At 34.9% G+C, this 26198-nt stretch overlaps 1 protein-coding gene across 1 annotated transcript in view; it reads left to right on the top strand.

Moving 5' to 3' along the window:
* The window catches only part of LOC150076445 (voltage-dependent T-type calcium channel subunit alpha-1G-like), a 123498-nt gene that overhangs the window by 35944 nt on the left and 61356 nt on the right, over window positions 1-26198 (top strand). The window contains exons 9-15 of the mRNA XM_090387715.1: window positions 5236-5519; window positions 6274-6425; window positions 7715-7900; window positions 14287-14405; window positions 23736-23890; window positions 24447-24602; window positions 24744-24885. Coding sequence (XP_090243841.1) covers window positions 5236-5519; window positions 6274-6425; window positions 7715-7900; window positions 14287-14405; window positions 23736-23890; window positions 24447-24602; window positions 24744-24885 — 1194 coding nt within the window. The remainder of the gene's footprint in view (window positions 1-5235; window positions 5520-6273; window positions 6426-7714; window positions 7901-14286; window positions 14406-23735; window positions 23891-24446; window positions 24603-24743; window positions 24886-26198) is intronic.

A 26198-nucleotide genomic window follows, 5' to 3' on the forward strand; every position in this document is an offset into this window, starting at 1 on the left:
TCAAATCTTTACTCGTTCTTAGCGACATCTTAGCCTTGCTGAGAGGAACTAATCCTCTTAATGAAGGATTTTTTGTAAATTGTCGCGGTTTTGTTTAATGGCTTAACCAGACAAAAAAATAAGACCAAAAAAAAATTCCTAGCATTTACAAAAGTTCTCACAAATCCACAACTTGTGGTTGCGTTTTTTTTTTTAACTACTGAAATACATCCAGGGAAGGAAAGTAGGTAATATATAAAGATTACGAGCAAGTCAAGGATTATGAAAATTGGGCAACATTTTAATTTAAGGCATATAACATAATATAGTAGAAAGGAAATGCAAATTGCAAGCCTGAAGAAAACAACGCATTAAAAAAGTGGAGAAAAAATGGTGTTTGGAGTAAAGAACCGAACGAAAGAAAACACGTCGGTATTTTCTTTAAAAATACTGTTTAATGCGTCCACAACTTATTAAATCAAATTGAACGAGTCGTAGAACTTTAAACTTATATACTGCGAAGTATGTTGAAATTTATCGAAACTTTTAAACTCTGAAATATTTCCAAACAATCCTCTTGTGTCAAATAACGAACTGGAATCATCAAATGCTTAGAGCTGTTCAAGAAAATATTAACATAAAATGTTATTTCACTGTTTAAAATTCCTTTTTTTGACTTTATCTCTATGATTGGCTCGAAATGTGAATAGTTTTGTCTCCAACCATTCCTGTCTACTCTAATTTACTCTTCATTTAATCTAAGTAATCAGGGTGGGATTAATGTGATATGCAACAGGATCTAGACGAATTAGATAGGTTGAGAAGTGGACATTGAAGGTTAATATCGACAAATTCAAGGTACTTTATATAAGGAACAGTAATCCCAGATTAACGTACCAACAGTGTAGTACCACACTTAGGGAAGTGGAGAACGATAAAGACCCGGGGCGATTAATTGCGCAGTCAAATATGCAGTTTATTGTGCAGTGCAGACAGGAAGCTTATCCGGTTTTGTCAATGATATATATGGGAATTTTTCCAGCATGTATAAGGCAATGGTCAGTCACATCTTGAGTACTGAGTTCTGGAGGCCTCATTTTAGGTAGAGTGTGGAACTGCTGAAACAGTGTGCAGAGAAGACCAACGAGGTTATTGAGAGTAACAAAAGAGTATCCCTTTCCAGAAAAGGCTTTATTTATGTAAAGTACAGCTCCTGGAGACTAGGCATCTGCGAGATCTGATTAAGGTGTTTAAAGCTTTGAGTGGATTAAGCCCAACGCTGACGGAATCCTTCCTCTTGTGCAGACTAGAAACATGAGAGTGCATAAATTTAAAGTGAATTAGGATGGTTGCATTGTAGATGTGCAAAATTGCCTTCACCCAGGGTCGATGTGTCACTATTTATACTATTATTAATTGCGTAGATTGCTAGCATAACTGTATACAAAGAAAATATCACGAATTAAGTAGCACCGTCGAAAACATACTGGCAGAATGTGCCCAAGTGCATTTATTTTTATCTGTTTCCCAATATTATATATGTATATATATATATTTAATAGGAGCAGTTTTGATGCATCTAAATCCCTTCCACCTTTGAGTACCACTGCGAACGAGGAAGGGGTAAAAGCGCCATCCCTTAATACTTTATATAGGAGTGTTCCTTACTACTAAAACTAGAGAGATATCAAATAATAATAAAAAGAAGAAGCAGACAGACAAATCCCCAGTTCAGCAACGGCCGTTTCTTACTGTAATAGACAGTAAATTTAGTTTTTGAAACAAAAAAGAAAGACACGTACTACTACTTAATCTAAAGTAATGTGCAATCAAAGGAGGATTCTATAAAAGTTATTTCTATCGTCCCTCAAGAAACTTTCCTTCTATCTAATTCCCTATTACCGTTATCTGTTGGGTAGTACGTAATTTTCTGCTTGAATACTACTTCCATCAGCAGAGGAATTCCGGAGTCCTTCTTCCAAAATTGCCTTCATGGATATTAAAGGTAGGCGTTGTAAAGCAGTTAAGAATCGCCACGTCTTATCGGAAACAATATACCTGATAGAAACATTGCGTGCCTATTACCTTTACACTGATGTAATTTGGAACTACACAAGAACATCGCCATGCAACACTTGGCTGTAGCTTCTGTGTCGTGACACTGAAAGCTTAATCGATAGATTCTCCACGCAGCATAGGTCTAGACTAAGTAATATTCAATTTATAAACTCTTAATGTCTTATAATTAATATCATATCTGTATCTAACAATAAGCAGCTTAAAATAAAAGCTGGAAAAGATTTTCTTTGCTAAGGATAAGTTTGGTAGATGTTTTTCTGTGAAAGTTTCTTTTTTATTTTCTTTTTTTTATTTCTTCTTCAGTTAATATGCCAGTCTCCTTTGTTACAACCTGATGTCAATCAACAAGTTTGTTGTTTGGGAGAGTTTTGGCTCGTCGCGAGGCTGGTTCATATGACCCGTATCGTGTTTTATGTCTGTACCAGTGGACTGTATGTTCACGGATCGATTTTCGTATTCGGAAGGTTGAAAAACTGGAAATAACTCCCGAGGGGAAACTCGATACTCCTCTGTACTCGAGATTGGATAGCTGCAGCCCGGAATGAAGAAGACTTTAAGAATTTCTCCACTCCCCGACAGGATTTAAACTCAGTCCTTATAACGAACTGCCCCGCTATACTCTAAGTGGACGTCACTCAAACAGATTATTATTCTGTACCAGCTGCCATCGCATTGGCTTCTGATTATACATACTTTTTATTCGCTTAAAAATTTATTTAGTGTTATGTCCATTACAAAATTGTATGAATTGGTATTTTGTTTAGGTCAGTTATGCCAGATGTTATTGCTGTAGCTTAATAATCCTGGTACATTATTGTTTGGTAACATGCGAATATGCACTGTGTTGCCACTTTATTAGGTAGAACTACCTAGTAGATCTACTTAATAAAGCCGTGTTGAGCCTCCTTTTAGCGTTCAAAATAGCCTGAATTCGTCTAGGCACGGACTGAACAAGATGGTTAAAACCTTGTACAGGAATGGAATACCATGCAGACATGAGTGTATCCGCTCATTTCCTTAAGATTCAACGGAGGTGTGGGCCTGCAACGAACAGCCCTTTCCAGCTCTTCCCAGAAATGTTCAATAGGATTATGATCCGCGGACTGAGCGGGCCATTGCATCAAAGAAAAGTCATTGTCATGTTCCTGGAACCATTCCATAGTGATTCGGGCTTTGTGCACCCTCGCATTATCCTGCTGGAAGTAACCATATAACTGAGGATAAATTGTCAACATGAACGGATGCATTTGGTCAGCAACGATGTTTAGGTACGATGTGACATTCAGGCGTAAATCTATGGGTATCAATGGACCCAACGTGTGCCAAGAATTCCCCACACCATAACACTGCTCCCACCACCTTGCACAGTAGTCGTCAGACATGACGGGTCCATGGATTCATGCTGTTTTCACCAAATTCTGAGCGCATCAACATGATACACCAGGAACTTTGACTCGTCAGACCAAGCAACTGTTTTCCAATCCTCGATAGTCCAGTGCTGGCGTTTCTGTGCCCTCAGGAGGCATGCTCTCTTGTTCTTCATTGATAACAAAGGTATGCGATGTGGCCCTCGGCCGTTGTAGCCCATTCGCGACAAAGTGCGGCTAGTGGTCCGTTGCGATATTTTTCTCTACGCACCAAGATTGTATCCTGACGTGATGTGCGACATTGTGGCCCGTCTGTTTGCTTGCAGGATTCTAGCCATCCTCCTCTGACCTCTCTCATCAACAAGCAATTTTCTTCCACCGGAGTGCCGTTAAGAGGATGTTTTCTGTTCGTTGCACCATTCTCGATACACCCTTGAAACTGTGGTGAGTAAAAAGTTCAGGGGAACTGCACTTTCAAAGATGCTTTGTCCAGCATGTCTTGCATCTACTACCATGCCACGTTCGAAGTCCGTTATATCACTCCTTTTCCCCAATCTTGCCACGATTTGTACGCATAACTGATACTAGAAAGGTTGTTCTGCTGCATTTATATCCACAACTGTGTTTAACTAACTTGCAACGTTGTGGAAAAAACATTTGTGTACACAGCAGGGGTGTACCTAATAAAGTTGCAGCATAGTGTATCTGGTAATTATTCATATTTTTCTAGAAGAATTTCTTAGTATTTTATTATACAGTATTATCTTCATGTATTTTTCAGCCAAGATTCTTAATATATTCTACATTTAGTATACAACTGAGAATGAATAGCTAATAAACATGACAAAAGTTTCTTCACAATTGCAATGATAATTTTTGAGAAAGTCTAAGTTATTTGCTTGTGCAAACTATGTGAAGAAAATAAGATCACATGGCTGAATAAAATACGCGTATTATTCTGCTAGAATAAACCCTGCTCTTCTCTCTGTGTTCAATGGCTTCCGAATACAAGTCGCCGTTATTTTATTAAGTTTGCTTTTGAACAGCAAGAAGGAGAACTACTTCCTAAACATTTAAAATTCTAATTAGAGTATTCCTTTCTTTTTAAGGAAATCTGTTAAGTTGTCTTGCTCACAAGAAGACACTAAGTTGCCGAGGGTTTCAATATTGCTTTGCTGAAACGAAGTCTACCTTAAGCTGTTATACAATAGCGAACAAAAGCTTGCTGTCAGTTACACGCTCTCAGTCAACAACAGTTAATTTAGTCACCGCCAATGCTGGAAAGGATTTATTTGCAATATCAACAGTTGGTTAAATTCCCTGACATTTCGTTTAATCATCTTTTTTTTTTTTCCACTAGTTCTTCCTGAATATTATTTGCTTTACAGTATCAGCTGTGGAAACAGGTCATAGTGTTCTGAAGCCAAAGCGAAACAGATTCGTGCAACCCCCTGCATTTGAATATTACTTTTCTGGAAAAATGCACAACAAAATGAAACTTTGCATGCTTCATAGTGTCCTTAACTCTTTAAGAGTTAAGGACACTATGAAGAGTTTAAGAGTTAAGGACACTATTAAGGACACTTAACTCTTTAAGAGTTAATTTACTATGAAGTTTATAAATACATAAACATATGTCCTAATAAAATCTAAAGTCAAAATCGCTGGACATTATATCTGCAATCGCTTTATGAAAGACTAAGTACAAACTTGAGAAAGAGATGTTAATTGCTATTACTTTTTTATATATATATTTTCGGTAATACAGGACGTGCATAGATATTTTACTTGATTTTTTTTTGTGGTTTAGGAGAAAAGCATTATTCTGCCCCGCAGCTCCTTTTCTATAGCCCTGATACTGAAACCGAAGACTTACGTCTCACTACCGATGACTATTGGACAGAATCAGAATTCGACTCGGAATTTGAAAGAGAAGACGAGGAATGCGATTCATCTAAAGGACAGTTTTTTCAGTGGTGGAAAGAGAAGCAGGCAAAACTAAAATCTCTTGTTGATCATAATTATTTTCAGCGTGGAATTCTTTGTGCTATCTTGATCAACACTCTCAGTATGGGAATAGAATATCACAATCAGGTTGGTAAATGTTGTCCATAATAACAGAAATTATACGTGCCTGATAATCATTTTAGAAGAGATTATATATAATTCCTTTTGAACAAAAATTGCCATTAAGGATATATAATTTTTTTTTAATCATCTGTTTTATCCTTTTTAGTTTTCGAAGTATTTTAATGGGGAACTTCTGATTGGAATGGGCCTTCTTTTTGTGACTTTTCATGTCAACTTTAATATATAATAAAACTTATAAACATTAAAAACTTAAATTAATGTTTTAAAAACTTAAAACATTAAAACTTTTAAAATTTGTTTCAAAATTTGCATTTAAAATTATTTTATTATTTATTAATTTATTAAATCAGGTACCATGTTTATATTTTATCGTGTTTAATATATACATACTGACTCTAAATAAAAGCCTTGACAGTATATAACCTTCACTTAAAAGCTCTGATATATTCCTCATTTTCTGACTGTCTTAAGCTATATCCTTTAATTTTATAAGTTCGATTTTTAAACCAGTATAATGTTTCAAACTGATCACTTTTGACTAAAATGCGTTTATGCAAAGATTAGTTTAAATGGGGTTTTCTATAACCAAACATAATTACGCTTTAATGAAATTATCAAAAAAATTAATTAAATGTTTTTCTACAAACAGAGGTTTAGAACTTAAATTTAAGTGTTGTAGTTCACATACTATTTAATACGTGTACATTCCAATCTATTAAGAGATCAATGCACCTTTGTTATACTCCCTTCCTTTTAGCCAGAAGAATTAACAATCGCAGTAGAAATTAGCAATCTGTTCTTCACAGCCGTCTTCTTTTTGGAGATGATGCTGAAGATTTTTGCAGAAGGATTATTTTCTTATGTTAGCAGTGGGTACAATGTCTTCGATGGTGTTATTGTTGTGCTGAGGTAAGTATTAAATATTCATTTATTTTTTGTCGAGAATGTAAAAAAAGTCATACTTGTGATTTAATGTTCGTTTTAAGATACTGAACTTAAACGATAAAGAGAAATGCATTAAGGATTCACACGCACTCTCCAAAATAATAAGAACCTTTGAATTAAGATAGTCACATATAGAAGAAATGCAAATAAATAGGAATAAATGCAAATACATGGAAAGAAAACTGTGATATGTGGTGACGACGTGTTGCCTCGTTTAGTATAAAAACTGCATAGGCCTTTTGACTGCACTAATCTGAATCCAGATAAGAGAAAACGTGTGATCTATCAGACTTTGAAAAAGGTCTTATATTCGGTGCATATTTAACCGAATCCACGATTCAATAAACAAAAGATATAACTGGTTTCTCAAAAGCATCCATCTCAAAGGTTTTTAATGACTGGAAAGCCAACAGTTCTTTCATATCTCATAGGTAAATGCGGCAAAAAAATAGTACTTCAAGGACTAAGCCGTCTTAATTGAAGTAGGACTCACGGAATAATAGGACATCCAGTGGGTAGCAAATAAAATCTGAATTCACGCAAGACCATAGCTGCCCTATTTCAATCCTTACCATTCGCAACGAATCGAAGACATTGGGTATTGGCAGCCGCCTGCCTATTAGGAAGCCACTTGTTTTGGAGAAAAACAAGAGTAATCCGCTTGATGGTGTCGTGATTAGACAATGGAACAATGAAAGAAAGTCATGTGGTCAGTCAGACGAATTACGTCTACGATTTAATTTACTTTGCATTGATGGCAGACAGAGAGTGTAGCAAGAACCTCACGAAGCGATGGCCCGTGCTTACCTTGTTAAGACATCTCAAATATCTGTAGGTGGCCCCGTGGTATGGACTGGGTCCATTGGTATCAGTGAAAGGTTGAATGTGATCCAGGAGGTATCCTGAATTGTTTCGTGGTGATGATGGTATCCGCTCACTAATTCTAAAGCCCAAGAGGCCCTTGTGCCAAAATCCCCGAATACAACAACAACTAATTCTAAGAGTATCCCAAGTGTAAAACGTTTGGGAACTTCTGTTCTAAGAGTTCTCGTGATTATTTACTTGTAATATCTTCCACATTTTTATTAAAAATATTTTATATTGTATGTCGCAGTTTTTTCTTATACTTCTGAACTTATTATTTGTCAAAATGTCAAATCCATTTTTCTATGTGTTCATTCTGAATATATCGTACAAATAACTTCTGAACCATCAAAATTATGCATGTGTTGATACTCTTCGATATTTTACAGCCTGGTAGAACTGAGTCAGAGCAGTGGTAGTGGTCTTTCTGTACTGCGAACATTTCGTCTTTTGAGGATACTGAAGTTGGTGCGTTTTATGCCAGCTCTCAGACGCCAACTGGTAGTGATGTTAAGGACCGTGGATAATGTGGCTGTTTTCTTTGCCTTACTCATTCTCTTCATATTTATATTCAGGTAATGCAATGCTACAGCCATTTTTTCTTATTTTAAAGAAAATAATTTAGATTACTCATTACGCGATCTATAAATTATAATTTGTGCTAGATTGATATTTTAATTGGTACAATGCATGTTTTGATAGTGGGTTTTGAAAGAAGTAGAGGCAATTTTGCAAGATGGCTTTCAAGGGAAAGTCCCTTTCCACTCCTTTATTAAGTGGCCCAGGTTCGCCAATCTTAATACCATCTGCCGTCTAAATACATCTGGATCTTCAGCAAGACATAATTCTAGACGATAACATTTCCGATGAGATGCAATCAGTTGCTGTTGTTTTTATAATCAATGTGTGTGTGTGATGAACTGCAGACTTTGGCAGTTCACATAGAGTAAGATTCATGGTAATGAATATAGACTACTTCATTATTAATAAGAATTGCCATTTGCTGTATATTCTGGTGTATAAGTCCACCTGTATATTTTGCCTTGAAAATTTGTGCTTAATATTAAATTGGACTAAGTTTTACCCTTAGATTTTACGATTTCTACATTTAAATTGCCTAATAAACTGCTTTTTTCTTATTGGGAAATTTGTTCCCAGTCCTCGGTTTAGTCCAAAAATGTTAATGGAGAGTTACTTTTGAAAGTTCATTTCAAAAGTACAGTGATGACGTTTTGAGACTAAATTGATGACGGGGACAAACTTTCGATTGAGAAAAAGAGGTTGATTCTTAAAAATTAGATTTAAAAATCATAATATTCTATATAACAACATTTAGCCATATTTTAACAATAAATTCGAAAATTTCGGCCCAAGTAGAACAAAAATGATAGAAGACAAAGAGTCCAAACCTTAAAAATAAGCTAGTAGATTCCAGAACCTTTTAATTTTTAAACACTCTCTATATTCTCTATCGAAGTTTATCCTCTTTTTAACAGTCATCTTTCGCTTCTTGCGTAGTGGTTTATTATAATAAAATATTCATTGACTACTTAAATATCGATTATTTCTTTTAAAAGTTTGCATTGCGATATTTTATTGCATAGCACAGTAAAGGAAGCGGTAAGTGTATATAGAAATCCCTTATGTAAAAGGTATAAAACCAACACCTGCAGGCATAGATGACGATGGTACATCGATCTTACTGACGCTGTATATATACTTGGCAGTCTTTGATTCCATAAGCCATTCCTTGCTGCCCGTTTAGTGCTTCATTGCAAATTAGGTTCTCTGGATGAAAGGACGTTTGCTGTAAGAAATTCATAATCTGGAAGTTTGCTTTTCCAGAACTCCAAAAGTAAACCTGAAAAGTTAAATCCCAGATAATTTCATGAACGTTTTTCATCTAATGTAGAAGATGAACAAATTCTTGGGTTTTAAAAGATGAAGAACAATGTATACATATTTGTATAAATAATATAAACAATATGTAATAAATATATATGCGCATACATACATATATACGTAATGAGAATATATATGTACGAGTAAGGAATTATAAATATATCGATATTAATTCATGGCCTTCTAAGTCCTGGCACGTGCATTTAATTCAGGTTTGACTTTATACTCTACATATAATTCAACCTTAAAAATTTAAACGAATTTTTGTGGCTTGAAAGTAGACTTATACGCCGGAATATGTGGTAAAATCTTAGTGTGCACTCTTGGCAGAAGAGAAAAACCCTCTTCCACAATTTGAAATGGGAAATCTTAAGAAAATGTCAAAGTCCATGCAGATTTCAAATATCTGGAATTATTTGTATTATGGGATTCCTGTGTAGGGATTCCTATGTAGCCACAGATGTTTTAGACCATCTTGTTTACATAAATTCATATTTCATGCTGCAGATATAAATGAACCCTAATTGGTCTATCCCACTGCATCGGGTATGACTGCAAGGATGTTAGACTCATGTTATCACTTAGGTTTTACGAAAATAGATTATGCCATTGAGGAGGCGAAAGTTCATTCGATTCAAAAATATAATGCTCTTTGAATGTGTCATATCCGGATCACAAAGCCATCGGAGCATGCTTTAGGAAGGAGATCTTTGGCTCCTTGTAATCATTTGGAGTCTTCCACCAGGAAGCATCATTCGTCACCGCAGTGGGTTTGGGCAGTCTGGCTTTCATGAAGCATACAACAAATGGTAAATATGGTGGTAACTTCTGATTTCAATCTTAACAAAGTTAAAATGCCATACTGAATATCTCACTTTCCTTCTCATCAAAAGCAAACATTGGAAGACAATAATTTTCAGTTAATTAATGATTATATTCCGTTTTCCAGCTTTTCAGGTGATCATAAGAGGGCATTTTTTTTTTTTTAAATTACGCTATTAATTGCTGTTAATTATGTATTTCATTAAACTTATCTTAAGTTCACTATTAAGCATGATTGCCAGCTTGATTAATTAAGTTGAAATTAATTATGGAAATGAGGGATTGTAATTATTCACTCTGAGAGACTGTGATATTTGGCCTTTGGGGAAGATATGTAAATAACTTTATTATAGTCTGTCCGAGATTTCATCATGGAGAATGGAATCCTAATTGTTCGCCGGAAGGTTTGCAAACATCACGTTTCTCTGTGTGTATATTAGCAACAAGCCAGAGACAGAAACGTAAATGTTAAAGCAACATGCACTAATAGAATTGTTCATCTATTATTGACACAGCGAGGAACTGTGCATAAAGTAAACGGGCACTTTTTAAAAGTACCTGTGTATTACAAGTGTCTGTGTGATGTTCTAATGTTTATGGAGAATTATTAAGTGAACTATTCGTCAAAACAATGGATTATTTACAGTAGGATTCACATTGTATAGAAGTGAATTCCACAGGGAATCTGAAAATGAGCTTTGTCCTCTCTTTGCATATATAATCATGACTTCGTGTCCTTTAAGCTCAAGACTCGGTTGGTTCAGCAAATAATTGAAAATACGCATTTTTAAAGTTTTTATCTTAGAAATTCATAATTTAAAATAAACATATATTCATTTATGCGCGAAATCTGATGTTTTTAAACTCTGGCATCAGTTAAAAAAGTACAACGTATGTCTTTTTTAGTTTCTATGTTTTTTTTTCCCCCCATCTGCAAAAGCAATTTAAATTGAAATTGTCACATTATTGCATTTGAAATTCTGAGCTCAGACACTGCCTCACAAGTTCAAATTATTATTCTCCTGGAAACGCAAAAATATAAAATTATCTATAAGATTATTTCGAACTCTAATGCCAAACTTTTGAACCACATCTTTGAGTCCAAAATCGTTTTCCTGAATTAAAGCTTCTAGAAATTTTGCAACTAAACTAATAAATGCTCAAATAATATTTTCATTTATTGTATTTTTATTAATTCCATTTTATACACAAAATATTTCAATAGTTCTCGAAATCGTCATCTCGATGAAAAGTGACTGCCATAGACGGGTTAACGGTTGTAGGTCCAATGTGAATCTTCGGCAGTTAGCAAAATATCCTAAAGTAATTCTCCTTGAGTGGACGCCTCAATTCATACTGATTGCTATAGGCATTCTGCAAATAAAGATGTAATCCATGTAGAATGAGAGAGCAAGAGGACTGCAGCATTACTGATCCCACACGACTACTTCACTAAATGGATTTCATATAGCCAAAACTTGGTAACATTCCATAGTGCAGAAGTCCTCCACCGGGTTGGTACCAAATCATTTTAGCAGCCTGCTTTCTAATAGTAATGAAAGTGTATCCTCAAGAAAATCGTCATATATGATTTTGTAACCGTGTTAATACGAACTAATAACATTTTCTTTATTATTATCATCTCCTAACGCTTCCCTGAAGTTAGAAACAGAGTTCTGAAATGCACTCTATATTTTAGATAGAAACAGAAATGTCTTAGTACTGTACTTTGCCTTCTCTGACGTTAAAATGGCCTCGCATTTCTTCACCCGGTTTGGAAGATTTAGGTTTGATTCCCTTTATTATACATAAGCGAATCGTTTTATTTCTGTCTGTTTATGGCAGGAACTTAGTGTAGGCTTTCCAAACAATAAAAAGTGTGAAACATTAGAAGGGCGCAGGCCTCCAATTATAGAAGGCCTATTTAGAAGCCGATATCTATTTTATTTTATACAACATATGTATATAATTCCAAATTGATGCATGGGAAATAAATATTGGATGGAAATTACTGAAAAATAAAAGTACTGCCCACATTTTACAATAGGTTAATCCATAAATAAACCCTAAACGGCTTGCAATTACTTGCAAGAGACCGCCAATATAAAAATAAAACATTAACCCGTTGCCTAGCAGGCCTTCCTGGAAAATATTTAATCCTGGTGAGCCGCTGGTTATTTGATTCTTTTTGCACTTTCGTAATAGTGTCATTGGACTTGCATATGCTGCTGTTTTAACTGAGTGTCCTGAGAGGAGTGGCGATATCGTTTATTAACTCCATTGTGTCTGGCTGAGTACAGTTTGTCTTGTGGTGAAACACTACTGTTCCTCACAATGACATGTTTTCCACCCTACATGTCCACTACCCAAAAGCTTCTCAACCACTCGTCTATATGACATTATCAAGGAAAATAAAAGAAATTCCGGTAGAGCTTATGGCTACAAATAGTAACTCAATTAACCCCACTGTTATCTGCATTACAGGAAGGTCTTAGAGTAGTATGTCATCTGCGAAAAACAGGCCACAATGTTAATCTGACATGTATGCATAAAGAAAGCTTGACGTTTCCACTGGCAGATAATAAATATTTTAATCTCAAGAACACATTTATAAAATGCTCAGTTATTATTAAAAATGAAGAAATAAACTTAATATACATTGCGATCTACTGGTAAAAGTTCAGGCACTAGTTAACCCCTAGTACAATTCAAAAACGCCGAATACTTTTTTCAAATGATATATTAAAATCCGGGGCCTGTCAGGCAGAACCTTTCCCTCTCTCTGTAATTGACTGACTTTTGCTAAGCGCTGAAAGCTCTATTTTTATCAGTGAAATTTTTATTTTGTAGCGCTTTGTTGTATTTAATAATACCAACAAAGGTATGGTAATATTGATAATATTATTAATTATATAATAAATATAATAATAAAATAAAATAGTATTAATTAATTATTAGATTCAGAACCTATACTATTAAAACAAAGCTAAGAGGAACAAATTTGCAACGCAACCTACAAAAATTACCAGAGTATAGAATAGTTCTAAAAACGGATAAGAATGTTAATTATAATTGAATAAATGATTTAATAATCACGGTAATATAATAATCTGTTCCGTATTATATGAATTGTTTCTATGACACAAAAATTAAGTGAAATTGAAAGATCAGAACTCCAAAGTTTATTGTGGATAGTTCTGATAAATAATGGCTGGAAAGGACTCTTCTTTTAGCGAATAACTCATTCTTCATATCGGTGAAATATCCAGGTCCAATTTTGTATCTTTGCAAAATTGGACCTGGATACTATAAATAAATGGAGAATACTCAGAACGATGTGGTGATATTAAGGCCGGTATGTGTAAACCAAATGAACGAAGCAAATTCAGCGAGAAAAAGAATGAAAGCCACGTATAAGGTATTGCAGAAAGATAAAAGATCTTGCTGGAGTAGATGTTGCCCTTGATTTCCTTGAGCAATAACGTCTTAATATGTCTTCTTAATAACTCCCCATCGTACTGTGACTGTGCATCTTTCTAACCCAAAAACCCAAATTTTTGTTTAGGTCCCTGACCTATTTATAAGAACATTTATTTATTTATTTTGATACTAAAAACCATGTAGATGTATTAAATTCTGAGCAAGTTTCACCGATAGTGAACAGTCTCTCTTACCATAATTTCTCTTCACATTTCAGCAAAACTGCAGAAGCATAATAAAGTCTACTTTAAAGTAAAATGCAGACATCAACAAAAAATATTAAATAAAAGATGGTGTAATCGGAAGATGGAAAGAAATTGTTTTGCTACTGCTCAAATCGAGTCGATGAGAACTTTCTTTGTCCGAGGTTGCAAAGATGTCAGGTGACTTTTAAAAAGAACTTATTGCAACTGCAGTTGTTCCAGACTGCTTAATACAACTTCATGATTTAAAGCCCAAACCGCAACAGCTGGTGATCCAGTTCTGGAGCTGTAAGTCTCAACCTGAAGGAAAATAAACTGCAGTACGACTCTTCACGTATTGAAAGGGATAGAGTGTTACCATTAAGCTCATACCAATGCAAATCCTATTGCTTCCTGTTATTTTCTTCCTTGGCTTTAGCTATCATACAATTTCCAATGCTCTTCTTGACCTTTATTTAACCAAAAAGTAAAATTTAAGAACTTGAATAATGTAACATTGCTGTAAATCACTGTGATTTTATACCTTCTTTTCCTCTTTGCCCTCTTCCTTCTAGCATTCTAGGCATGAATCTCTTCGGATGTAAGTTTTGTCGAAAGCTAAATGACGAAGAGGTGAAGTGCGATAGAAAGAACTTTGACTCCTTGCTTTGGGCCATTGTTACCGTATTTCAGGTATTCTTTCACTCCTTACTTTACATCCTTCCTAACCCACCTTTACAAACCTTTAGCCTTTGTCTTGCATGCTTTATCTTTGCATGAAATTGGTGTTTGCATGCATTGCATTGGTAGCTTTTGAGTTGGAGGTTCCAGGGAAAGGATATTGGGATAAATAACCACGCCTCGTACCGATTTAAAACTTAATTACGAGAGCATGCTTCTGATTTTAATTCTGAACTTGAAAAGCATGTCCATGTGAATTATAGCAACTCATTTCAGCCAATGGAAATGAAAATTTTTGCGAATTGAGAATGAAATCCGTTTTTAACGGTTTCTGAGTTAACTATCAAGTAAAATTTCGGTATTATTTTGACAAAAGAGCCATTTGTACACGGAATACAGCAAGGAACAGGTTATTCGTCGTAAAGAACATGCATTGCAGAACAAATACTCTAGTTGGATCTATATGATTATCAGATAATTGCATTACAGTACTTAACCCGGCAAAATTTGCAATATTATCTATAAATAAGCAATAGCTATAATACAGTATTAATAAGGTTAAGGGAAAAGAGAGGAAGATTTCACCAAAACTATAAATGCAAATTTAAAACAAATGTTTCCTAAGCTCCAGTGTTACTCTAATATATTCATGACATTATAACTACTTATTTCGATGGGTGGAAAATCCTAATAACCAAGGAAGGGGCGCATGCAACTCTCACTGTAGACTGTAGATCGACTGGCCATGATGTGAATAAAGCCCATTGAAATTGATCTCATTGAGATTGAATTCAAATTAAGAATTTTTCACACTGTTTAGATTCTCACGGATATTAAGGACACTGCTACCATTCATCTCCTACACCGAATGGAAAAGGCCGGAGTTCGATCCCAGTAAAAGGGAGGAGAATTTTTTTTTCACGTCTTGACACAGTTAATCCATCAGAGTGAGCGTTTGTCTGGCTTTTCATTCAAGAAAACGTGCTATAGAATGCATCCATATACCTAGGTTTCTTTAGCACAAAAGAAACAAACGTGGCTACGATTTTTTTGTCTTATTTTGTGCCAAAACCACACGGTTTTAAAGAATAGCAAACGTAGCAACTGTGCTAGCTAGCCACGAGAGCAGCATTTAATGATAGCCATATATTTTTTGCTTCAATTAGTGGTTATAAATACGTTTAACTCTGCACAAACAGAGACGGAGAAGAGCTCCGCTTCATAAAGAAAATTATTTTATTTTAGAACTAGAAGAAATTGCATACTGGAAGCTTAACTTTATCCATCCCCTAACTTGATCGAATCCTTTCACCTCCGTCCAACTACCATATATCTAGTGGTGGGGATTGATGCACCGCGAAGATGTCGAAGCTTTTGAAGAATCAGTACTAACTCTTCAAGCAGAAAAATGTGCTCAATATTCGTCCCAGGTGAAATCTTTCCTCAGTGTTCGTTGTAATGGCATTTTGAGTTAATTTTTATTGAACACAAGATACGATCTCTTGGAAAGATCGAGGTGGTTGCTGCCTTATTTAGGAGGAAACTTTGTATCTCAGAGCGTGAAACAAAAATTAGCTGCCTTGTTATTGTGTAAACGAAAGTACAGGTGATACAAAATTCCAAAAACCGAAATCTGTCTGGAGATAGTCGTGTAAAGGAGCCTGGTACTTACAGCAGTCCACAGTTTACAGCCTGGTGTTTTGCGCATTCGAAGTTTGAAGAAGTTGAAATATCGGCAATGACCCGTCCGCCTTTACAGTCGAGTTGATTAGGTCTACTTATATTGTAGTTGATTATTCAGTCACCTCGCTACGATTATGATGCATCCCTCCAGAAAGGTTTAAAAGATGTCCAGGGATAGAGCATGCAAGGCTATCAGGAGTTGACATACTGTGTCTGTAAATTGCATCTGTTCTCTGGTTGATTTGCTTATTTTCTGTACGAAGAACTCTATTCATGGGGAAACCATGAAACCCTCGCCTAAGACCGACTAACTCAACCTCTTGTGAATAAAGTCCATTAAAATTTTACGCGTTGTTGAAGGGATTCGAACTCAGGCCTGTTCCATTAGATGTCGGGGACGATGGTTATTCGAACTATGCTACTATCTAAATCATATCCATCTGTAGGTTTTATTGTACAGGTTGATTTCCTGTAAGTCGCACAAAAAAAAAACGGAATATCTAATCCTTTTAAGGGGAGAGAACTTCTCCCTCCGAAACCTCTTCCCTATGCTCCTACTATGCGAGGTATGATCATAGAGTGGACTTTATTTTAAAAAATATAGTACAACATTTTTATTATAAGTTGTTCTCTTTAAAGTAGTTTCCCACTGATTACAAGCAACTCTTCCAACCCTCTGCGAATTCTGGAATCATCACTGGAAGTCTTCGACATGAGCCAATGAACTTTCGCTGTTGCATTCTAATGAATGCTTGAAATGCCACAAAACTTCGTCCTTTCAGCTTCCTTTTAAGTGGGAAAAATCACTGGATTTTTATAACAAAATTCTTAGAAAGAAACCGGGGTGTGTAGAAGGGCTTTTTGATGGCGGAGATACCATTCACCACTTGCAGACACTTTTTTCTCTAAAACGAATCAGAATCCCTTTGTGCTAGGCGAGGTTTACTAACTGACCATTCCGAACAGATCATCTGAATGTGGATAACACATTTAATCAAATCGACAAGTATTTTCGGACTTGACGAGTTGGTACCGTCTGCTGGTACGAGTGGAATTTCATTTTGGGATTATATCGGTAAGCCCATGTTTCATCTCCAATAAAAATACAATTAATTAAATTGAACCCATTTCCACCCTTCTCTTCTGCCACCTCTTCTCTTCTTTTTTCCATTTAGCAAACTTATGGAACAAATTTGGATGACCTCGACGTTTAAGTGAATGCCAAGGCATTCACTTAAAATCGCCTGGTATAGTCCGAATTGGAATGGATTTCTAGTCCATCAGCAATTTCTTGGATGATTAATCGCCGATCAGAACACATTTTTCACTTACTTCAACAACCATTTCATCAGTACTTGAAGTTGAAGGTCGACGTTGTCCATTTTCGACAGAATCTCAGCCACTTGGTAAAGAGTTCATTCATTTATAAACAACAAACAGCCTTACTAACGCAGTATCGCCAAATGCAGTTCTTAACATCTTGAGGATTTGTGCTCCATTTTCCCCGTTATTTACATAAAACTTGATGCCACACTTTCAGAGTCCTAAGACACTTCTGAACTTAAATGGTAGCTTATTACCAGCTTGATAGAGCTGCTCTAACTAGTAATATGATGGCCCCCCTCCTCTAAAAGATTATGTCACTCATAATCTTCTCTACTCCTGCAGTTTCTCTTTTGTAATAGTCTTGGGTGCTTTTTAGTCAGACCTCGTATTCTCTCAGATTTATATTTACGTTGATAAAACCCTATGAACCAAACATATATTTTAGAATAGAGCAAAATTTATCCTTAATTTTATTGCGAAAGGTGCACTTGGTGGAAAATCACTAAAATCTGCTGATGCCACTTTACAAGAATGAAGTTGGTTTCATGGATTTTGTTATAAGGTGCTGCATCTTTCAGAACTATAAACCGTTCTTTAGATCAATGCAGAATATTTGAAAATACCTTCATTCTTTTAAAGTGGCAAATGCTGATAGCTTACTTTAAGATCGAGACTTTCTTATGAAAACGACCTGTATTTGCATTTCATTCCAAAATGATGATCATTAACTTGATGAAAAGATAAAAGCTATTTATTTATTTCTAAAATAAAGTAATTTAAGAAACACTAGTTTATACCGTGCACTTCAGTCTTGCATCTGAAGTGATTATAATTCATCTTCAAGCCTTATCCCCACCCAGACTCATCTCTGATTACAACTACCGTAATTGGAAATCGCTCTGAACACAACGCCCTTCTACGGTTCCGTCAGTTCGTTGAGCATCTAGTTCGTTGAGCATCCACCCTTTCATGCTCGCTGTTTTTTAGCAGCAGTTTCTAGTCAAGTTAATATAAGAGGCGTTTAACAGCGCATTTGCTTTGCGCACCTCCTCAGCCACGTGGATGACCCTTTGTAGGGATTCTGTGCTTACAAATCTCTTCATTTTTTGTCAAGCGCTCTCTGCAGATTTCTTAGCGGGGGTCATTCAGCTTTAATGTCAACTTTTGGGCTGCTAGTATTTTCGTCTCTTTGTTTGGTGGATTAATCTAAGCTTTCGAAAACCTCATTGTTATTGGGATGTTCGGGTTATTCTGTTTTGTAGGTGTTAATTTACTTGAAACATTTCCGACAAAAGAAAGCTGTTCTCCAGGGTAATATCTTTCAAATCTGAAAGAGATTACCCTGGTATTCTCTTTCCTTGTATAACCTTTCATCTATAAGCGATAGTAATTCAAAATTACAGAATACAAAACTCACAGCAATTGTAGATAGTTTTCCCCGATAATTCTGAGCATTTCTAAAAGGTACAAAGATTATTTTATACGCGTACGTTGTTTCCAATTATATTCCTGTCCATTTCTTCATTTAAACAGTGCTCAGCAAATTCTCGATGTTAATGAAAGGGAAAGAGTGACGTGCCTTAATTGGAAATAATTCTTCCCCGTATTCTTAATGGAAATGGTCCCGTTTAAATTTCATTATCTTAAAGTTTAAACTCGATTCAAGAGCGTTCATTTAGATGTCAAACAAAAGTTTCCGATTCTAGTTCAACGGAAATTAATTCGTGGTGAATATTCGCCATTACGTGCACGAGCAAGCAGTGTACAGCTTAGTACTTCTACTTCCTTTATAACCATAACGAGCAAAATCATAATTAAACAGCACCTAATTAGCGTTGAGAAAATCAAGCAACTCTCTGCCTCGCTCTGTCTTCACCGGTTTCTTTTGAATATTCATTTTGTGTCTAATTACTGAGAGTTGCGAAATTAAACTTTAATTTCTTTTGATTCTAATAAGTATAATTCGGCTACTCTGATTTCTGAAATATTCTTGTTTTTTTTTTCTCAATCACGATGGGAATTTGCTGCAAATTGGGAAAACAATATTGTAATGTAAATGGCATTCTAAACTGTCCTATTAAAAGTCACAGAACTCTTGTGACAAACATCCCAATTCGTTTGGTAAGATTGTACATCTTAACACAATGAACGTACTGTATCATAATATACAGTATAATAATTATGATGCTTGTTAAAGAATATACCCAAAAGGTATTTTAGGAATTTCCTAAAAGAAGAATATTGATGTAAAATTAATTTTTATTTTCCTTTGTGAAGCTACGTTCTGTTATCTTTTTCATATATTACTTCTGGAACCTTCCGTTGTAACAGTAATTCTACAACCATCATGGTGGTGTTCCATTTTGCTTGATACCTTCTCTTGATTTCCTCAATATGTCCACCGTGACAGTTTACTTATTATTCGACATTTTCACTCTTTTGGAGAGGTCTGGATTTGAGTCTTGTAATAGACTCAATGAATTTCTAATAGTCTCTTCAATCGGGGTTTTAGTTATATGATCTCGTGCGGAAGGAGTAGTGTTTGTCAGCCGTACAGTGTACATATCACCCTGTGATTTGTGTATTATGTCTGTACTTTTGTACAATCATAATGCGCAATGTGGCTTGAGTCACTGATATGCCTAAAACCCAACAACAACAACTTCATGGAATTGGATCCTCATGTTTATCGCTAACAGCTCCAGGATTTTAAAAGAAATAATATAAATGTGAATATCAGAAATGAAGTTTTAAGCTCATATTACAACCCAGCTGTTTCAGTTTAATGACATAGATGTTGACATGTTGGAAATTTGAGCCCGTTTTATTTCCAAAGAAAAGCGTCTTAACATCGTTGAAAGCAATTCGTTTGTGTCCTCGTGGGTAGCAGTTGGTGGGATTGCTGTCCAATCCACATCGGCTGGAAAAGACCTGAGGTCGAGGACGTGAAGAATTTTTATGGGTCTTTTTCACAACTTGACTGAGTTAGTCGGTCTCAGGCGAGGTAGCATGGTTTTTTCCTCTCAGAATCTCGGGTTTTTCGTCCAGAAAACAGAAAATCGACCTCAGAACACACGCAATTTGGAAACAGTATACACGGAGCAATATGGCGTTAGTCGCTGATGCTCCTAAAACTCTATTTCAACAACAACAATAATTCGTTTCTTTAGCTTTCGTTGTTCTTTCGAAATTTTCATCCAAAATAAATTTCCTCGAGTTTATTACCTATAAAAATACCTTATTTAAGTTTTGCTTCTAAAAAAAAAATATATATATAGATACTATAAACGGTCTTCACCTTTGTCTAAAATGTTGGCTGAGCTGTTCGCCAATTAGAACTTTTACGGGTCAACTAAATTTCGCAGTCAATGTTTTTGGCAAGTGGGTTGAGATCGACTCTGAGTAGCGATTTCTTCTGCATTCAATTTTCACTTTTTGCTTTGCTCAACCATTCGTGCCTAACACAATGAAATCATGTTTTTTGGGGCAATGTTACTCCATCTCACCTTCTGGGTTTGTCAGTAATAAAATCAGAAATAACTGATCGCTCTTCTTTCCCAATTTTTCTGGGAAAACGTGGAAAAGGTAACTAGTGGTTTTAAAATTTTAAAGCACAATGAAACGTGGTCCGATTTCACTGAAAATGACTCGATTATATAAAAGTAACCATGGCGTTTAATGAAAAATCTGCAGACCTCGGTATTTCCGTTAGATACTGTTTTTGGAATCATCATGCAGAAATTGCTATAAAATAGGTAAATTTTTAAGAGAATTAACCCATCGTAGGCCTGTGCTAGCTGAACGTATCACTGATCTGATTCCATGGTTCGGTCTACTAAACTTCAATAACTTTTCTCCCAGCGACTGCTGTTTTATTAGCGAAAGAATAACCTGAGAAATATAAACATGGAAAGAGAAAAATAAAAAGGAGAGGAAGTGCTCTATTAAATTTAGAAACTATTATATCTTGGTACAGAATAGCTGAAGATTCTTTTTTTTTAAGAAAGTGTGTCCTCGTTTGTTAGCAAGAAAGTCATCTTCAGACTCCAAGGAAGAGAATCTTACATTTATCATATTTAATGATATTTGTTACTCTCTCTCCGGCATTGGTTTCGCCTTGGCCTCCTTACTTAGATGCGACCCTTTAACGTAGTGTCTGGAAATGATTATACTGTCATTTATAGATGTTTATCAGTCTCGTAATTAGAAATATTTCTTTGAAAATCCCTTTAGACATTCACGTTTACACTGTTCTCTGAAAGCTTATCGTGAATTGCATTCATTAAAATATGCTGTCAATTTTAAGCACTCTAGGCACGAACTCACAATAGAGAAGTCGCTCATTTGTTCCACAATTTAGTCCGATGTTATCTGCTAATGTCGAGAAATAGATATAAGCTGACAGATGGACACGTACTTCGAGAGATAACAATAGTGGAAAGAGATGCTTTTCAATTACAATAAACATGCATCGAATGATGAAATTACGCCATATCCTAAGGCTGTTTCATTAATATGTAACATCAATTGCAATGCAAAGACTTCCAACTCAGCATATTCTAATTATTTCTTCTGAGTACATAGTTTATCTCCGAATTCTAGTATAAAACAGTGTTAATTCTGTTTGGAAAAGTACAGTTTTATGATAAAAGGTTTCTTCTTCTCTTTATCGCTTATGAATTGTCTAAAATAGATGAGTCCCACTGTTCGTATTAACTGTGGAGTGACTACGGATTCCATATGCTGTGTAGAATAATTATATCGATGTCTAAAAGTAACTCGTAGATCACGAAACCGACTTATTTCAAAATGCACTATATTTTACTTATATTTAAGAAGTAGTCTACTATGATAGGAAATAAGGCTCACTCATTGCACAAAATTCTGAGCACGTGAGGACCAGTAGCCAATAAGTAACAAAATACTAGTATGGATTATCATAATCTTCCAAGGAAAAATCTTCCCTAAAACTTGTTTTCCTGCTAAGAACGAATTATTAGCCAATAATGAAGATGGGGATCCATTTTCCGATAACGTCAGTCTTGAATTCATGAAAATTTCCAGGGAAGGGCTAAAGAACGTATCTTCATCGAACATCCAACCTGTTCTGAACAAAATTATAATTGACAAAGGTCACTCAAGTGTACTACACCTCCACTCTCTTATAGTTTATCAAATTAATCTGATACTATTTAGAAAAATACTTTGGGAGGAATGGATAAAAAGGAGGAGAGTCGCACGCAATCATAAAAATAATCGCTGATAACGGTTCTGTAAAAATGAACTAAGGTTAATATAAGTTACATACATCTTGTGTATATAGAGCTTCCTTATTGTAGTTGTGGGGACAATATGGTGGAATTATTATTTCTAAGCGAAACATACTTTATAAATGGACATCAGTTAATGGCGTTCAATTCTGCGATTAAAATTTTGGAATTTCATGAACAATAATTATCTTATTTCGAAGAAAGACCAAACCAAGAATAGTTGGGAGAGAATAGTTGAAACATAAAAGGTTTCAACTATTCTCTAAACTTAGAAAGTTTAGAAAGTTCTCTAAACTTCTCTAAACGAAGAAAGACCAAACCAAGAATAGTTGGGAGAGAATAGTTGAAACATAAAAGGTTTCAACTATTCTCTAAACTTCATATAAATTAGTTAGCTAATTCTTGTTAAGCAGCTTCTGTCAATTTTCCATTTGAGGGACCAGCAACACAGTTCAACTTTTCCCTTGAAAATCCAACTAAGTTGCCTTTCGAATTTCATACACAAAATTCTAATAATAGACACCTTCTGCTCGTATTATTTTCATATTTCGCTCGTTTCGTTTACTTTCCTTTCATTTTCTTCTGGACATCCGAGCGTAGTAAAGGTTGACTCATCTTTTCATGTCTTGGGATGAAAATGTATTCAGTAGCCTCATTTACATTTCAATCATAAAACCACGTAGGTGGTCTTTCATGCATCTAAATAAACATACGAAACTGATAGTTAGGGGATTGCAACCATCGCTGCTGGCCATCCTGTAAACCCCAAAACTTGATTAGCTGAATGTAAATAGGAATCTGTGGGGAGGGTGCTGATTGTAATACTTTTCCTCCAAGAATCACATTTAAGTTAGCGATATTTTGTCTTAGACGTTGATGAAATACTTCAGAAAGATGACGAACATTCTTGAACATTTTTACACTTCATAATTTAGTTCTAATGACGAAGAAACGTAGAACATAGCGATGCTAATTGCAATCCCTCATTTTCCATCATCTTTCATAAAAAATTTGAAAGCAGAGTAAAGGGTGCTTTTCAATTTGATGTTTTCATTTCTACAGTATTTTAGGAATGTTTTTATTTGGTGGTAAATTTTGTTCCCGTATGGATGGCAGAGGGCCTTGTCCATGTAAACGTTCCCCCATCTCATCTGTTGAATGCGTGTGTGACAGAAGACATTTCGATTCCTTTATTTGGGCTACTGTGACAGTTTTTCAGGTAAGCGATAAAAGAAACAATAATATTCTGTAATTCTTAGTTTTAATCGAATTTTAAACTAATAAAATTTAGTATCATTACAACCCCTGCTACTAGGCTAGCACAAAGATTTTGTTTTTGTATATAGTAATGAACAAAGCTTGGGTTCGAGTCCCGTCTGGGAACGAGAAGCTTATTTAATCTTTTGTTGTACTAAGTTCAAAGCAGCAGTTTTGATCTTCAGCCTCCCCGTAAAAAGCCCTGGGTACTACTGGGTCATCTAAGTTTCTTAAGAAAAGCAAGGCCGATTTTCATAACAGAATAGAAATGGATAACTAAAACTTCTTTTTCCTTTAATTTATATATAATATTGATTCACCCTGTTTAAGAAATAGATAAACGAATTTAAAATCGCTGAAGAAGAAACAAATAAAAACTTTAAGAAATCTCAAAAGTTGCCTTTGTGTCTAGATAACCTAAATGATTATATTAATATACTAATTTAAATCAAAATTAAGCTACTGTCATAATTATTATAATGATTTTTACGAATGATCGCTTTCTGTTTTGTTATTAGATTCTTACTCAGGAAGATTGGAACGTTGTGCTATTTAATGGTATGGAGAAGACATCTCATTGGGCTGCCTTGTATTTTGTCGCTTTAATGACATTTGGAAATTATGTTCTCTTCAACCTGCTAGTAGCCATTTTAGTAGAAGGGTTCTCTGCAGAGGTAAAAATCCATACATGCTTTCAAAATTTGCATAATTGTATCACTCAATTAAATCGCAATCCTACATAAGTTTTTATAAGCACTTTTCAGTATATTAGATTTTCGTTTTTAATTATTTAAAGCGATTTATATTATTCTCAGGAAGAAATCAAGAACGACTCGGAGGATGAATCTATTGATGAATCTAGGGACCAAGAAGAGAATGAAACTAATGGAGACAAAGAAAAACAAACACTAACATGGAATCCCAAGGAAGATGATCCAAAGGATAACATTGAGAAGGGTAAGTTAGCGTTTTACATTCATTATTATTCATTCATTGGTTACAGTAGACCTAGAAAGTAAATATAGAGATCAAGTTATAAAGTTAAGTATGGAAGAAAAATTTTTGCTTTCACTTAGCTGGCTGTTGAGTCGTGTTATATATTATTGAACGTAGGCATTCCTTAAGTTTACCAAAACAAAGCTGAACGGGATTCGCTTGATTAAGAGCTTCAATATAAGAGACCACGACCTTATAAGAATGTTTTTATAGCTAAAGGATTGTCTGTTAACAGTTAATCAAATGCTATATTTGGAGATAAGTGGTTATAATAAGGGTTCAGATGCACGGATGAGAGCAACATAACATATCATTTAATATTTAGCAATATAATGGTCAGATGACCGATATACCTTGCTCCAGAAAAAAAAGACATAGGCCTGTATCACAAATTTGCCCTTTTTTAAAATTTTTAATTTGAGACTTCGTTGCCATAACAAGTTATAGGTATGAATGAATGGAAGGAGTACTTATATATGAGAAAATCTGATTATCACATCTGCGATCCAATTGATATAACACAGAAGAACAATTTAAAGCTGAAATTAAAATGTAAACCGATTAAGTGTTTCTGGAAATTCTAGCTTTTGATCAGTTCGAAAAAAACTTCCACTCGTTGAACCATTTGACTATGCCAAAGGATTTCTTAAGATTATCTAAATTTTGTTTAGATTATTTTCTAAGTGAATTATGTGAAAATTCGAATAACTTTTTCTTTAAAATATTTACTTATGGTGATATTTCATGGTTCAGATTAAAAATCGTTTTGTTTTAAAAGCAAACAGCTTTATTATCAAATAGTTTTCTTATCATACAGCCGGAACAGAGAATAACATACTGTTTTTTTTTTTTTTGCGTTTTCGTCCTATTTGTATAGGAAATGCTTTAAGAAAATCCTTCGCTGAACATATTTTGTCTTTATAAATACTTCATCTGTCCAAATAAAAAATTGTAAAATAAATTGTTAATTAGCGATTTCCTTTGTGATGATTAAAATAAGCCTAATTAAGTCTCGATTATAGTATGTAATTATGTATTTGGATATTCTATTTTCTTTCTTAATTCACAATAAAAGAAGAAATCCTTATTTGGCAGGTTCCATTGCGAGAACAGTTAACAATCCCTTGATAATGAGGTAAAAAAAAAAAATCTAAGTTTAAGTCTATGTTTAAGAGACATTTTTAAACTCCAGAGTACTAACAACTCTGTACAAGAATGCATAGTTATTGATACTTGTTATATATAAATAGAAATAAGAGATATTACTGGGATTA

This window comes from Mastigoproctus giganteus, chromosome 13 (assembly GCF_048544385.1).
Source record: "Mastigoproctus giganteus isolate SK-2022 chromosome 13, ASM4854438v1, whole genome shotgun sequence".
Taxonomy (NCBI): domain Eukaryota; kingdom Metazoa; phylum Arthropoda; class Arachnida; order Uropygi; family Thelyphonidae; genus Mastigoproctus; species Mastigoproctus giganteus.